Source organism: Pelobates fuscus, chromosome 7, assembly GCF_036172605.1.
Source record: "Pelobates fuscus isolate aPelFus1 chromosome 7, aPelFus1.pri, whole genome shotgun sequence".
NCBI lineage: Eukaryota > Metazoa > Chordata > Amphibia > Anura > Pelobatidae > Pelobates > Pelobates fuscus.
The window spans coordinates 202885492-202902590 of NC_086323.1; the positions used below are offsets into that span (position 1 = coordinate 202885492).

The following is a 17099-nucleotide window of genomic DNA, read 5'->3' on the forward strand; positions in this document are numbered from 1 at the left end:
CCTGGCTGGCAGCATGGCAATCTGGCTCAAATAGGTTTTACAGAGCCTCTATCCTGGAGACAATGGGGAAAGTAATCCAATTATCCAGGGATAGAGGCAGACTCCATTGAGCACATGGTTGCAAAAAGACATAAAACACTTTAAAATACATAAAGTCACCTTTTACACATAACACACAGACATTTCACATATCCCCAGATAGCTGGGATCTGAGCGCACATTATTAGATGAATGACACTCAGATCACACAAATAAGCCTTTCTGCATGGAAAATAAACGGTTTAACCTGCAGGGCCATAGTCCAAAGGGAGCAGGCAAGCAACCAGGCTTCTCCAGTTCACAGTGGCGAGGTTGGTTTCGCCACAGTGCATTTAATATGAAAGAGGTGAATTACGGTTGGACAGACATATAGCGCAAATGCCAGGTTTTGTTTGGATCACAACTTGTACATTTGGCTGCGGTCTTAAGGGGTTAAAGACTGCTACTGGAATCCCCAAACAAGCGAAATAGGACACACAGTTCCCAAAAGAAGTACCACACAATACTTTTTTTTAAACAAGGACTATTCATTTAGTGAATTGTCCTTCAACACCTGCGGGGAAAATCATTTAATATACAACATTACAGAGAAATAGGGAATAAGCAATTCTAATACTATATCAAATATATATTACAAGTAGTTCTTTAAAACACATTAAAGTGCACAGATAGATAGACATAGTTGCACTAAATTACGTCAGCATTATGTCAATTTGCACATTTTCATTCAGTTAACAGGGGATGCTTACAAGTTATCACATTACCAATGCATCATTTGTACACTGACTGCTACTGTTACAGTTATTATTTATAGTGTTAGCATGAGAAAGGCTTTGCTATAACAAGGTGCTGAAACGTAAGCAAACTTCGAATTATGATTTTAGAATGTCTCACGTTCACAGTAAAATATATTTTATTCCCAAATTAATACATAGATGCTTCATATATTACTAGAGTTGACTATGACATTTGGAACAATCAAAACATCACACAATTTCTCTCTGGTGTGAGTTCTCTGATGACTAACAAGGTGCACATGCAGGCTAAAACATTTCCCACTTTCAGAAAAAGAAAAAGGTTTCTCTCCTGTGTGAATTAGTTGAATTAGTATAACAAGCTCTCCTTTACGGGCAAAATATTTTCAACATTCAGATTCAATATGTGCAATAACTCACACTAACCACAAATAAACAAACATTAAAGAAAACAAAAGTTGTGCATGGAAGGCACAGACGTTTTCAAATTTAACAGTAATATCAAAGGGGAGGAAAGTAAAGAGGGGCTCTGTAGAGTTAACACAATCGCAATACCAATGCATCATTTATACATTGCTACTATCACAGGTATATTTTCTTGTGTCAGCAATAAAGCAATTCATAGTATTAGTTGTTTAATTCTGATGTTAATTCATAAACACATTATAAAAACGCTACTGTGTGAGTTGTCTGATGCTTAACAAACTCTGGTTTACTGACAAAACTATTTCTCCATTCTGTACATGAGAAATGTTTCTCTCCTGTGTGAGCTAATTGATGTTTAACAAGCTGAGCGTACTGGCAAAAACATTTCCCACATTCAGCACATGAGAAAGGTTTCTCTCCTGTGTGAGTTCTCTGGTGTTGACCTAGACCTGAGCTATAGCTGAAACATTTTCCACATTCAGGACACGAGAAAGGTTTCTCACCTGTGTGAGTTCTCTGGTGTATAACTAGAGCAGAGTTCCAGCTAAAACATTTCCCACATTCAGCACATGAGAAAGGTTTCTCTCCTGTGTGAGTTCTCTGGTGTACAACTAGAGATGAGTTACAGCTAAAACATTTCCCACATTCAGCACATGAGAAAGGTTTCTCACCTGTGTGAGTTCTCTGGTGTACAACTAGAGATGAGTTACAGCTAAAACATTTCCCACATTCAGCACATGAGAAAGGTTTCTCTCCTGTGTGAGTTCTCTGGTGTACAACTAGAGCTGAGTTACAGCTAAAACATTTCCCACATTCAAAACATGAGAGAGGTTTCTCTCCGGTGTGAGATAATTGATGTTTAACAAGCTGAGAATACTGGCGGAAACATTTCTCACATTCAGCACATGAGAAAGGTTTCTCTCCTGTGTGAGTTCTCTGGTGTCGAACTAGAACTGAGCTATCACTAAAACATTTCCCACATTCAGAACATGAGAAAGGTTTCTCTCCTGTGTGAGTTCTCCGGTGTCGAACTAGAACTGAGCTATCACTAAAACATTTCCCACATTCAGAACATGAGAAAGGTTTCTCTCCTGTGTGAATTCTCTGGTGTACAACTAGACCTGAGCTAATGCTGAAACATTTCCCACATTCAGAACATGAGAAAGGTTTCTCTCCTGTGTGAGATCTCTGGTGTTGAACAAGAGCTGAGCTATCACGAAAACATTTCCCACATTCAGAGCATGAGAAGGGTGTCTCTCCTGTGTGAATTCTCTGGTGTACAACTAGACCTGAGCTAATGCTGAAACATTTCCCACATTCAGAGCATGAGAAAGGTGTCTCTCCTGTGTGAATTCTCTGGTGTTGAACTAGAGCTGAGCTATCACGAAAACATTTCCCACATTCAGGACACGAGAAAGGTTTCTCACCTGTGTGAGTTCTCTGGTGCATAACTAGAGCAGAGTTACAGCTAAAACATTTCCCACATTCAGAACATGCAAACGGTTTCTCTCCTGTGTGAGTTCTCTGATGTATTACAATTTCTGACTGCCAGCGAAAACATTTTCCGCATACAGAACATGATAAAGGTTTTGTGTTGAGGTTTACTATCTCCTTTGTAGACATATAAGATTCTGAGAGATTGCTTGAGGTTGGAGAGTTAGAATCCTTGGTCTTTTTATTAAAAGATTTCTTCATAATCTTGCTTAGTATATTTCTGTTGGTGTCCTGTCCTTTAGAAAAACTCCTACTGCTGGAAATATCTGAAACAAAATGTACTGGGAGTTATAGAAAATCTGTCTATAAATGATTTATTGTTTACCATACTTAGAAAAACTGACTTGATTTTCGTGAAACATCAGAAATATGACAATGAAACATTATGGAGATTAAGTAATACCTTAAAAATTAGAAAATATTTGTGTGCTCCAATTCCCATTATAATCTAAAAACTGCGTACACACACTTACTTTTATTCACTTGGCAAAATGTAAAATGACACTATGCCTCACGAACACCGGGAAAAATTAGAATGTTGCCTGGTCAGTTCCCAGACAAGCAAGGAGAGCACTTTTCGGAGAAAAGACCCTCTCGCACAAGAGGACCATTTACGATGTATGAGCCAGAGGGAGACTTAGATTATGTTGATACAGGAACTCCACACAGTGGATTGGCCATCTCCTTTCCTTGGTGGCGATGCAGCTATATTACATGGATTTGAGCGATATTTGCACAACTTGAGCGCTCGAAATCGGGGATATAATACTTGTGGTGGTTCCCATCAAACTTTTATGCATTTTGGGGTGTTTTGTGGTTTTGTCTTGTTCCTCGAGTGCTCACTTATCTCACAGACAGAGGCATCTGGGCGGGCTTACTGTTAAACTGAATGGGGGACTAGGGAGACTCTTTCGTGGATATACTCTGTCAAAGTATATGTTACAATTAAATTACATGTAACCAAGGAACCAGCTACACCCCCTTCTACCACCAAGCAGCAAGTGGCGCCCAAGAAGTATCGGTATGAGCAGCTGAAGCTAGCTCATGGTAGCCCCTTGACAGGGCATTTGGGCAGGAGTGGGACAGCATCTCAGCTCATCCAAAACTTCTTCTGGGCACGCATCTCCCAGGAAAATCTCCAAGGATCTGAGGCAGTACTGCCAGACCTGCGATGTCTTCCAGAGAGTGGGGAAGTGGGGGGACCGGCGCAGGGCCCCCCTCTATCCCCTACCCATTATCGAAGATTCGTTCAGCAAAGTAGCTGTCAATATCATATCATAGGTCCCCTTGCCAAGCCTAGTCCATCTGGGAAGAAGTACATTCTGACCATCGTGGACTACACAACTCGGAAACCCGAGGCAGTCGCCCTGAGCAATATTCGGGCAGAGACTGTGGCTGATGCCCTGATGAGTGTTCTCCCGGATGGGGTTTCCTTGGGAGATTTTCTCGGACCAGGGCACCCAGTTTACTGCCGATATGACCCCCCAACTGTGGAGGTTGTGTGGCATTAAACCAATCCTGAGCTCCCCTTATATATGTATATATACACATAGACACACACATATACATTTATATATAAATAAATAGAAAAATGAAATGTATAATATGTATATATTATATAGGAGGGCCGAGGTGGCCGGAGCTGCTGCAGGGGGACTGCTAGGCTCTCTGGCAGTCACCCCCGACCGGGATCGCCGGTCCAGTTAAGTCCATGGCTCATATTTGCCGCAGAAGTCCGTGGTCAGGAAGGGATTAGTAGTACACATGTGTTGGGCGGCAGCACTGTAAACATGGCTGTGTAATACAAAAACACACAAAATGAAGCCCTTCACTCAAACTCAATGTGGCGGACAGACCTCGCCATGTGTTCTTGGAGGGGGCTGCTTGCCCGCCTCCTACCTTCTGACTATGGCCCTGGGATATATGGCATTTGAAAAACTATTTGTGCCCTGTGACAAAACTGGAGATTGTGCACAAATATGACTATTGTCCATATTTTTTATGATTCCTTTCGTTTGTTGCACTGTTCCCCATGTGTTTCATCTGTTGGTTCGGCTGGATAGACTACCAGACAAACTGTGGAGTTACTAGGTGGCCACCATTTCATGTATCAGAGGCACATGGTGAGAACAATGGATAAGCACATGGTGAGAACAATGGATGGTGGCCATTTTAACTCACAGACACTGTTTTTACTTTTCTCGCCGGTATTTGGTGCACAAAGACATCGTTCAGTAGTTATAAACTACAGAACAGGGGACACATTTAACAGTAATTAATTTTCATATAGCCTGTATATGTTCTGCGGAATCTGCATTAAACCGTATCTTCCAAAAACATGCAATATGGGGTTATTGCATGTTTTGGGGTCCCTGTGCTATGTTTTATAATACTGTATTTTCGTGCCTGTGATAATTTAGTCTATTGTGTCGAGATTGTGTATGAGCGGGAATAATTGTATCACAGGCAGAGGGGAGGATTTCTGATGTAATGAATGGGAGTGTTAGCTGTGTTGTAATGTGTTGATTGGTTGTTCTTCAAAATCCTGTGGGCAGTACTATGTTTATAGAATGTGAATAAAAGAGGCTGTATGTGCCAGTACAGTCAGTTCTACTTCACCCTCAATTTGGAGTGCTCTCTCTTATTGCTGGAATCTGCTACAAGGGATTGCTATGCTTGTCATACTCCCTTGCTCAATCACTACTAAGCTCTTGTAAGAGCTTGTTCCTGCCTTGCTCTCTGGAGGAGTCTACGGTGGTTATGGTGTCTGCTGGAGTGCTTAGAGCCCTCAGGAAGCGCTAGGAGCATCCTTCAACGGAGGTACCCAGTCGGGGTGCCCGTCGATCCGTTACACTCCCACTACTCCTGAGCTTCAGCAAAGATTATAGTAGTCATCAACCCAATATATAGAATATAAACAATGGGGGGTGGAGCCAACCTCAAAGCTAGATGGACGTGTGCTAAATCTGCTCTGAGCGTGCCTACAGCTAATCCCTATTCATCGGGCTTCTGACTAACCATGGGACATTCAAAACATTCCCTATTGGCCCAACAACCAATCACAAACGATCTACCGAGAAATCTGTTGCCTTAAAATTTTTCCACGATAATGCAGATGTAACAGATCTCCTATACTCTAGCTGAGCATATCCGTGCAGAATCTCCCAAAATCCAAGTGTAGCAGAAGGTGTAGTGAATTATAGCTCCCAATCCCCCAAACATGAGCCAAGACTTCTTGAAGGGGTTAAACAATCTACTTAATGGTGGCCACAGCTTGGCCTTTTATGCAGGTCCTCCAGCAAGGGATACTCCTACATGGACCTTGTGGAGGACTGGGACACAATTTACAGTAGCCAATCAACATACAGTACAATGTGAAACACTCCCACAGATACAGTAAAAACCCTCCTCTCTATCCTGGAGATAATTGGGTTAAGTGGCCGTAGTAAACTTAATTATCGCCAGGTACAGAAAATATTTCCACGTTATAAATGTCCAAAACATATTACCGTATATACTCGAGTATAAGCCGACCCGAATATAAGCCGAGGCCCCTAATTTTACCACAAAAAACTGGGAAAACTTATTGACTCGAGTATAAGACTAGGGTGGGAAATGCAGCAGCTACTGGTACATTTCTAAATAAAATTAGATCCTAAAAAAATTATATTAACTGAATATTTATTTACAGTGTGTGTATATAATTAATGCAGTGTGTGTGTGTGAGTGCTGTGTGTGTGTATGCTGTGTGTGTGTATGCAGTGTGTATGAGTGCAGTGTGTATATAATGAATGGAGTGCAGTGTGTGTGTGTATGAGTGCAGTGTGTGTGTGTATGAGTGCAGTGTGTGTGTGTATGAGTGCAGTGTGTGTGTGTATGAGTGCAGTGTGTGTGCATGAGTGCAGTGTGTGTGCATGAGTGCAGTGTGTGTGCATGAGTGCAGTGTGTGTGTATGAGTGCAGTGTGTGTGTATGAGTGCAGTGTGTGTGTATGAGTGCAGTGTGTGTGTGTGTGTGTGTGTGAGTGCAGTGTGTGTGTGTGTGTATGAGTGCAGTGTGTATGAATGCAGTGTGTATGTGTATGAGTGCAGTGTGTGTGTATGAGTGCAGTGTGTGTGTGTATGAGTGCAGTGTGTGTGTGCATGAGTGCAGTGTGTGTGCATGAGTGCAGTGTGTGTGCATGAGTGCAGTGTGTGTGCATGAGTGCAGTGTGTGTGTATGAGTGCAGTGTGTGTGTATGAGTGCAGTGTGTGTGTATGAGTGCAGTGTGTGTGTGTGTATGAGTGCAGTGTGTGTGTGTGTGTATGAGTGCAGTGTGTATGAATGCAGTGTGTATGTGTATGAGTGCAGTGTGTGTGTGTATGAGTGCAGTGTGTGTATGAGTGCAGTGTGTGTATGAGTGCAGTGTGTATATGAGTGCAGTGCAGTGTGTATATGAGTGCAGTGTGTATGCAGTGTGTGTATAATGAATGCAGTGCAGTGTGTGTATATGAGTGCAGTGTGTATATGAGTGCAGTGTGTGTGTGTATGAATTCAGTGTGTATATAATGAATGCAGTGCAGTGTGTGTATGAGTGCAGTGTGTGTGTATGAGTGCAGTGTGTATGCAGTGTGTGTATAATGAATGCAGTGCAGTGTGTGTATATGAGTGCAGTGTGTGTGAGTGCAGTGTGTATGAATGCAGTGTGTTTATAATGAATGCAGTGCAGTGTGTGTATATGAGTGCAGTGTGTGTGAGTGCAGTGTGTATGAATGCAGTGTGTTTATAATGAATGCAGTGCAGTGTGTGTATGTGCAGTGTGTGTATGTGCAGTGTGTGTGTATGAGTGCAGAGCATTGGTGGGGGGTGGGCATTTTATTAATTATTATTTAATTATTATTTTAATATTTTTTTTAAATGTTATTTTTTTTTAGGTAACTATTTTTTTTAATTTTATTATTATTTGTATTATTATTTTTGTTATTATTTTAATTATTTTTTGTTTTATTATTAATATTTGTATTTTTTCGTCCCCCCTCCCTGCTTGTTAGCTGGCCAGGGAGGGGGGCTCTCACTCCCTGGTGGTCCAGTGGATGGGCTGTAGGAGGGGGCTGTCAGGAAGCTGTTACTTACCTTCACAGCAGCTCCTGTCAGCTCCCTTCTCTCTTCTCCGGTGCGTGCAGCTCCCAGGTCAGCTCCCTCTGCAACTCTCGCGGCCGCGCGGAGCGTTGCCACGGTAACCCGTGGCAACGCTCTGACCCCGCGGCTCTCGCGAGAGTTGCAGAGGAAGCTGACCTGGGAGCTGTACGCACCGGAGAAGAGAGAAGGGAGCTGACAGGAGCTGCTGTGAAGGTAAGTAACAGCTTCCTGACAGCCCCCGGTCCATGTCTGTATTATGGCAATGAAAATTGCCATAATACAGACAACTGACTCGAGTATAAGACGAGTTAGTGTTTTTCAGCACAAAAAATGTGCTGAAAAACTCGTCTTATACTCGAGTATATACGGTAAAATACATAACTCATCTTTCACGCAACTTAACTGTGATGAAAGGTCACTGGCTTTTGGAGGGGCCTGCTGGCCAGCCTCTTGCTTCAGGACTATGAGCCCTGCAATATACCTTGCCCAATGCACTTTAAAAGGCTTTGTTCATGTGAAGTATGTACTTTTGTACTCAAGACAGAGAGACCGACCGTTAGCCCTAATTCTCTGGAACTGTTTTGGGTATGGGACCCTGTGCATGGTGGGTCAGAACTATGACTTCCATAAAATTCCTGAACCCCTGATCTGATCTGGGTGTCACCAATAAGAAATATAATATTAAATATTTAGTCACATGCCACTCTACTAATGCTATTTATCTTTTAAGTTGTTCTTGTGGTTTTCAGTATGTTGGGAAGACATCACGGCAGTTAAAAATAAGAATTAGTGAACATCTTATATTAAAATATTCAAAATAATTTTCCCAATCATAGTGTGTCTAGACACTTTTCCCAACATCATAACTCGGATCCTAAATTTCTTAATTTTTGTGCAATAGAAAAACTGATTAAAAACTGGAGAAGTGATGTTTCAAAGATGCTTAGTCTAAAAGAATCCAAATGGATCTTTGAACTACGCACCTTAATTCCAAAAGGACTTAACATCGACTTTGAAATTAATAAAATTGAATTTTTTTATTATATATATATATATATATCTTAATATAGTTTTTTATGTATGGATTTGAAATCTCATTTTACAAGATTTATTTTATATTCTTTTTTTTATTATGTTTTATGATCAATTTATTTATGTGGATAAGGAATGTAGATCTATGAATGTTATTCTTATTGATTGTATTAAGTTCATTTATTTATTATGCTGCGCTTATATGGAATAGATAGTGGATATTACTTTTATTACTATTCTATTTCCATTGTGCACTTTAACTATATTGCATGTGTTCTTTCTAATTCAAATTCTTAATATATTTTTTTGTGTTTTATTACTTTCTTTATTACCTTTTGGAATGACTTTGACCATTTATAAAATGGCTCGTGCGCCATCATGAGGGACTTACTAAAACTCTAAATGAATTATGGGAAGTATACACGGCGAAACCGGAAGTGACGCGAGCGGCAATGTGATATGTGCATCACAGGAAGTGACGCGACGGACTGAGCACACACGTCACAGGAAGTGACGTAACGGACGGACCGAGTGTATTCTCTGCCTCCCCACGCACCGAGATATTTTGCGGGCAGACCATCCCGTATGGTCTATCTCGGAAAACGGTGATAAATTCTGAGTTTATATGTTATTTATTTTTTCTTTATGTATGTATCTTGGAGGGAGTGTTTTTATACCGGAAATGTCCGGACCGGATGTGTGGCCATATTGGAGGTGGCAGTACACATCCGGTCCGGACCATATAAGGATATGGGTGTAAACTTTGCCACATATGTTGCAAATCATTCAATTATGTTAACCATATTGATACATATAAAAACGATATTGTTTGCAGTGTTCTACTGAACAGCACCTGAGGAAGACCATATGCAAATGGTTGAAACGCGTTGTGCATCTTTTTTATTTATTTTATGTATAATAAAACTTTTGTTTGTACATCTTTTACTCCTGACTCCTGACTCCAATTTTCATCGAAGGACCCTTACTACGATTGGATCCATCTGAAAGGGGGAAGAGTCTCCTATTGTCCGTGAGAAGTGACATAAAAGCGATATAAGTCCTAAGCCCACTTTTAAGCGGCTCAAGAAAGTGTGAGTGGTTTCAACTCATTCATTTCCATTTTATTGTGTTATATACAGATTACACTATGTTTTGTCATGTATTTTCTGTATAGGAAATGTACACCACGCACCTTTGAATATTCTCTTCACCTATAAGGGAGGAAACAAATCTACTTAAAACTACCTGTTACTATATATTTTCAGGTAATTTATCACTCTCCCTTTGGTGTGCGCTTTTACCTTTTTTTGTGTTATTAGATTATTTGGATATGTTGTTCACCCAGATCAGGGCTATCAGGGGATGTGACTTTTATGGGGATATTTTGGGGTACTTATTGGACTTTGTGTGTTTTTTTCTGCCTGGGGATAATTAAGTTAATGCATTATCTGCCTTAATTAGATCACAGGCAGAGTGGAAGGATTGTTTACTGTATGTGGGAGTGTCATTCATTGTCACATTAAGGAGAGCTAAAAAACAAGTCGCAAAAGAGTGCTGAGGACGGACATCGGTTCAATTAGCCTGCCCTTCGGTGGGTCCCCGCTCAGTTCTCAAGCTGGTTTTAGCTCATCGTGTGCCGTTACAAAGAGAACCAGACCATGCATCTCAGACTGATTCCACGCAAAAGGGCACAACAGATCCAAAATACAGGCCGTCTCTCTCTGCACAAGAGACACAGCAACCCCAAACAATCGTTTCAGCCTTGTTAGGCATCATCAGTGAGCGGGGACCCACCGAAGGGCAGGCAAATTGAGCTGATGTCCATCCTCAGCACTCTCTTGCGACTTGTTTTTTTGCTCTCCTTAAGCTTAAAGGGTAATCCAGACGTGGACACCTTGCTCACGGTGCCTAGAGAGATATCAGCTGTACCTCACTGCTATATCACGACAAGGGACTGCTATAATCACTATACTCCCTTGGATTCTCTGAGTTATTGTAAGAGTTATTCCTGCTTGGCTCTCTGGAGTAAGAGAGGTTCACCCACTGGGTGGTCGTCGTTCGTATGCACGAACATGTGGCGGCAGCCATCTTTTGTTGTCGAACGCCCAGCAGGACCTGGTCGTCAAACGCCTGGTACTCTTTTCGGACACTATTCTGCATGAACCCCGCTGGGATTCATCTTGCATCGTCCGTTCGTGTATAAAACACAGAAGAGCATGCCATTCGACACTTTGATGCTACGAAGAATACACCGACCCCTTGCAGGACACTATGGCCGAGAATCCATGGGCTGCTACTTGCCGAACCGCCCTCCAGACAATTTTCATCCCCATGGTGTTCCCATACCGTTTGTGAGATCTAAGAGCTTTTCGTGTATCTGGTGCGCTCAGATCCAAGCTGTCTGGGGATGGGTTGACTGTGGCATTCAAAGACTCCAGTGTAAAAGTTATATATTTTTATTCAGTTTTCATGTGTCCATAAAGTTATATTATTTCATGTACCTGGAGATAATTGAGTTACTGTAACCGTTGAGACCAATTATCTCAAGGCCAGGAGGGAGCGTTTTAGAAAAAGCACTTTGTTCTTATTGGCTGCTACGCTTTGTCATCCTATGTACCATCAGGCCCAGAGGGGTTTTCCTCTGGCCTGAAAATATGTATTGAGGCAGTGCATGACTCGCAGCCTAGACTCGTGTTGTAGGGAAACAGCTACTAGCTACCTATAGCAAGTTGGATGTCTTCACACTTTCAGGATTATCACTGGATGCTGGTTTGAACTTCGTTATTTCTCTCCAGGATCAGGAATCAGGAAATCTAAGCGGTCCAACCCTCAGCCAACCTGGGTTCATTTGTAACAGAAACAAATGACTGATAGTTTGGAAGTCCCAGCGGTGTGTGAAACAGTGTCTGAAAACAGTTCCATGCGTTTGCCGAAAAAACACTGGTGGGCGTTCAACAGTTTAAGATGGCCGCCGCCACATGTTCGTTCATATGAAAGGCGACCATCCAGCCGTTCGTCAATTGAGCTGTGGATAACTACAGCTTCTGGGAGGTTAATAGGCTGCACACTCCACTTGCGGGTCTTCCAGCTGTTCATCCGTGTGTTCGGTAAATGAAATAAAAGGGAATAGAGCTAAATTCCCGAACAGCACACAAAAAGGCCACTTGTATCCATAAAACAGGGGTTTTGTCACAGCAGACCTACAACATGGTGCCGTAATCCTCCAGAACAAGACAGGAAAGACCTTGTAAGTAAATATATTGATAGAAAGAACCTAATGAATGATTACATTATTATTAAAACATTCGCCAAATGTGAGTAAGACTTGTATAAATCATGACATATTACTAATGTAGCTGACTTGTTCCCCTCTCCGTTCAGTTGTTTCCCCCTTTTTATACACCCCACAACCCCCGAACACCCCCTGGCTTGTTAACTTCAAAGACAAGGTGTATGCATAGCTTCAGGGTAACCACCACATCTCCTTTCAATACCCACCCAGAGCGGAGACTGGACAGTACTGGAAGAATATCTGGGAGAAAGAAGCATCTCATAACACCAAGCCTCAGTGGCTACTAGACCGGAAAGCAGACCACTGCATGCTGCTAGAACAGTAACCAGTCACCATAACAGTCGAAGATATCCAACAGCAAGTAACACACATGAAGAGTTGGTCAGCCCCAGGACCTGACATGATCCACACCTACTAGATAAAGAAGTTAACGACGTTGCATGAATGCCTAGCAGCACAAATGAACCAGCTACTAGCAACAGGCTCCCACCCTGACTGGCTAACACAAGGCAGAATGATACTGGTCATGAAGGATCCTCACAAGGGAACAACACCATCCAACTACCAACCAATAACCTGCCTCCCCACAACATGGAAACTCCAAGATCCAAGGGCATATGAGTAAATATATGAGCAATACTCAGAAGGTGATTGGAAATAACACCAAAGGATCCAAACATCAACTACTGGTAGACCAAGCAGTCACAAGGGATTCTGGTTTGACTACAAATAAGCCTATGACACAATGCCACACACATGGATACTGGAATGCTTGGCTCTATACAAGGTCAACAAGACAATTAGAGCCTTCATCAAGAACTCGATGGGCAAGTGGAATACAACTCTAGGGGCCAATTCCAGGACAATAACACAAGTGAACATCAAATGTGGCATGTACCAAGGTGATGCACTACCCCCAATGCTGTTCTGCATAGGCCTCAATACAGTTAGCTAAATCATCAAGAAGAGTGGATACGGATACAGGTTCAAGAGTGGAGCTATGTACTCTACATGGATGACATCAAGTTGTATGCCAGTCATCAGGCACCCAGCTAATAATAACCTGGCCAAGAAAAGAACTGGTCACCATGGATGTCAAGACCCGGAAACTATTCACTATGAATAGAGGATTGCACCCAAAATCCAAGTCTTGGATTAAACACATGGCATCCACAAGTACATCACAAAGATGGCTGCCAAATATTAACTGCTGAGGGAATGCCTGAGACAACAACAGAGGATGCATAAAAAGAGGATGTTCCATGGTGTCAGGATCGGGACAGGGATCCAACACGCAGAATACAAACAGGAGATAGGTACGTATACCGGACCTTAGAATGGCCGGACTAACGTAAGGAGAAAGCAAAGAATGGTCAGAGACAAGCAGAGGTCGAGGGAACGAGAGAACAGGTAAGCGAGAGACGAGCCGAGGTCAAAGGACACGAGAGATAAACTGAAACGAAAGTACAAGCCGAGTCAAAACCAAATAGACAATAGTAATAAGAGCACTGAGGGACCAGACAAGCTAGAACCACGACAGGGCAATGAACCATTACATACATCCCTCTTTTATACCTTGGTTCTTTAATTGATGACTCCGCCCTTGCCGAGCCCCGATTCGTTGTTCAGAACTAGATTGACAGGTCGGGATGTGATTGCCGTCATGACGTCGGCTCCTGAGCGCCGCGTCATAAAAGGAAGCGGGGCTATCGCGGCCGGCGTGTGAACGGCTATGAGAGCTGTGAGGATTGGGAGCAAATTTCATGGAAGGAACCTTCAAGCGGATGTTTCTGGTACTCAACCATACCCTATCACCCTGCTGAATTCTCACCAAGTTATAAGCTCCCCTCAGACCTAACTTGGTAAAAATCTTGGAGCCTTTCAGGCGATCAAATAGCTCAGTAATCAGGGGAATAGGATAAGCATTTCTGATCGTTATCTTATTCAAGCCCCGATATTCAATGCAAGGCCGTAGTGTGCCGTCTTTCTTATCTACAAAAAAGAAACCGGCCCCGGCTGGAGAAGAGGATCTCCTAATAAACCCTTTGTCTAGATTCTCCTGTATGTATTCCTCTAAGACTAAGTTCTCCTTAGTGGATAGAGGATATACATTACCCCTCGGAGGCATAGTACCAGGTAGGAGTCTAATCTTACAGTCAAAGGACCTGTGTGGGGGTAAAGTATCAGCCCTCCTTTTATCAAAGACTGCCTTTAAATCCAGGTACTGAGATGGTATCCGTAAATCTGTGGGCTGGTTAGAGTTACTAGGTGTGTCCACTACGCAAACCGGTGAGATTTTCTGTACACAACCCTTCTGGCAACCCTGACCCCAGGAGACTCTCACCTTGTTCCCAATCAATAATAAGGTTATGCTTTTTAAGCCAGGGGTACCCCAAGACTATAGGAACTGAAGGAGATGAGATAAGCATGAGAGAAATATCCTCCTCGTGTAAAATACCAATGGTCAACTTAACTGGTATAGTCTCACGAGAAATAACAGGATCTGATAATGGTCTACCATCTATGGCCTCAACGGCCAAGGGTGTCTCCCTTAGCTGAGATGGGATAGAGTGGTTCTTGACAAAGGCTTGGTCAATAAAGCTTTCAGCTGCTCCGGAATCTATTAATGCCATAGCATTAAGTACTCCCTTTTCCCAAGTTAAAGAAACAGGTAACAGTAGCCTATGATCCTTGTAATCATATGTAGAGGACAAAATAGAAACACCCAAGACCTGTCCTCTTGAGGAACTTAGGTGCGAGCGTTTCCCGGGCGGTTAGGGCAATTTAGGCGTAGGTGACCTCCTATTCCACAATACATACACAGACCCTCCCTTCTCCTATATTGTCTTTCATTTTCTGAGAGACGAGTGTTACTGTGGCGGTACCAGCCTTGCCACTGGGCATTGGAGAAGACTGATTGCCAGCCTCCTGCCATGTGACTATGGCCCCTGAGATCTATTGCCTGCTCTCCTGTACTGCTGAGGATTGCTACCCCTTAGGTGGATTTGGCTATGGAGCTTGTGTAGTGCCCTCTGTTGGTAGCAACAGTAATATGCACTACCTGAATAGCAAGACTGGTAATTTGCATATTCGGGTAGATTTGCATATCGCTAATTCTGCATGCAGGAGAGACATTTGTGTTAATTATGGTCTTCCCCACCTATTTATAAATATGTAATTATGTTATAATAAGTCACTGAATGTTGCCTGCTATGATTTGACTGTTTGTAATTTTATTGAGTTTTCACAGCAATGTTAATGTAATGACCAAATGGGCTAGTCCCAAGTAAAATAAAGATTTTGTCAGTTCTACTTCACCCTCAATTTGGAGTCCTGTCTCTTATTGGGGGAATCTGCTACAAGGGATTGCTATGCTCTGCATATTCCCTTGCTATAATCACTCCTAAGCTCTTTTAAGAGCTCATTCCTGCTTCGCTCTGGAAGGAAGAGAGGTTCGTCCTGCGGTGGTTGTGTTGTCGGCTAGAGTGCTTGGAATCCTCAAGAAGCGCTAGGAGCATCCATCAACGGAGGTACCCAGTCGGGGTGCCAGGTGATCCGTTACATTGGTGGCAGCGGTGGGATTGCTTCCTAGCCTTGGGAAAACCAGCACTACTTCAGAGATGGAAGCCCGTGCAGTATCTCCCTTTGATGCCAGGCTCCAGCAGCGACTACAGGATGTGATGCGCAGTATGGAGTATCCTATCCCAGAGGAAAAAGAGACAGAGTGGAGGGTGGCGCTTCGTACCGATCTCTGGAAGGAGGACATCGACGAAATTCGACCCTTTCGGTTCGATGAAATCCTGACCACTAACCAGCGCCAAGCAGAACAACTAGAGCTGCGGATGCCATTATTGGGAAACCAGCCCTCAGAGGAATGGGTAAGCGAACTGGAGATGCTAGTTGAGACTGAGGTGTGGCTGGATGATTCCTATCGGGCCCTGCGGTGGCATGCTTACCACCTCTACCCATGGCTGATCGAGTACAAGTGTATTGAGGGGGAAGACTACGATGGCCCTGGTTTGTTGTGGGATACTATTGAAACTAGTCTCTGGTTCGGAGACACCGACATTGCTCGCTTCTGGTCCATCCGAGCTGAGCGGGCAGACAACTGGGACCTTACGGAGATCGATGCCATTCAGCCAGATCTATCTTTTCTTGCCAACCGGGAGTGGGAACTAGAACAGGATTATGTTTGCCTATTCCAATGTATAACGCCGCCTGTCTCTGACATGATGGGGCTTATTGACTGTATGCCACCGGAAGCATTGAGTTTAGTTCTTCCTCCCCAGCAACCAAGCCTGTTATCAGGGGACCTTGGTACTGTACCACATATGTCCCAACCAGCACCAGAGATGGAAGATCTTATTGACTTGTCCTGGGAAGACACCCAGCTGGCAGGTGGAGATGGGACCGAGGTCTCTCTACCGGCCCTACAGGGATGCTGGGCAGTCGGCCCAGATCCCCAGCGGCAGTATGTATCCCAGGGAGCTGAAGGTGCCGTCCTTCCTCCCCAGCGGCAGTGTGTGTCCTTAGGAGAGGAGACAGTTGGTCCCTCTTCCCAGCAGTCCAGTGAGTCTCAGGGAGCCGAAGGTGCAGTCCTTCCTCCCAAGCGGCAGTGTGTGTCCTTAGGAGAGGAGACAGTTGGTCCCTCTCCCCAGCAGTCCAGGGAGCCGAAGGTGCAGTCCTTCCTCCCCAGCGGCAGTGTGTGTTACAGGGAGCTGAAGGTGTCGTCCTTCCTCCCCAGCAGCAGTGTGTGTCATTAGGAGAGGAGACAGTTAGTCTCTCTCCCCAGCGGCTGAAAGTATGTATGGGAGAGGAGCTTGTTACCCCCTCTCCCCAGCAGCAGCTTAACCCACCAAGGGGAGACAGTAAGCTCCACAACAGTGCAGATGGGACCGTGGTGTCTGCACATGCACCACTAGGGGTAGGGACAGTTGGTCCTGT

At 43.6% G+C, this 17099-nt stretch overlaps 1 protein-coding gene across 1 annotated transcript in view; it reads right to left on the reverse strand.

Annotated features, from left to right (window-relative positions):
- Positions 1-714: 714 nt before the first annotated feature.
- The window catches only part of LOC134568474 (oocyte zinc finger protein XlCOF7.1-like), a 51528-nt gene continuing 35143 nt past the window's right edge, over positions 715-17099 (reverse strand). Inside the window, exon 3 of the mRNA XM_063427085.1 lies at positions 715-2980. Coding sequence (XP_063283155.1) covers positions 1458-2915 — 1458 coding nt within the window. The 5' untranslated portion in view covers positions 2916-2980 and the 3' untranslated portion in view covers positions 715-1457. The remainder of the gene's footprint in view (positions 2981-17099) is intronic.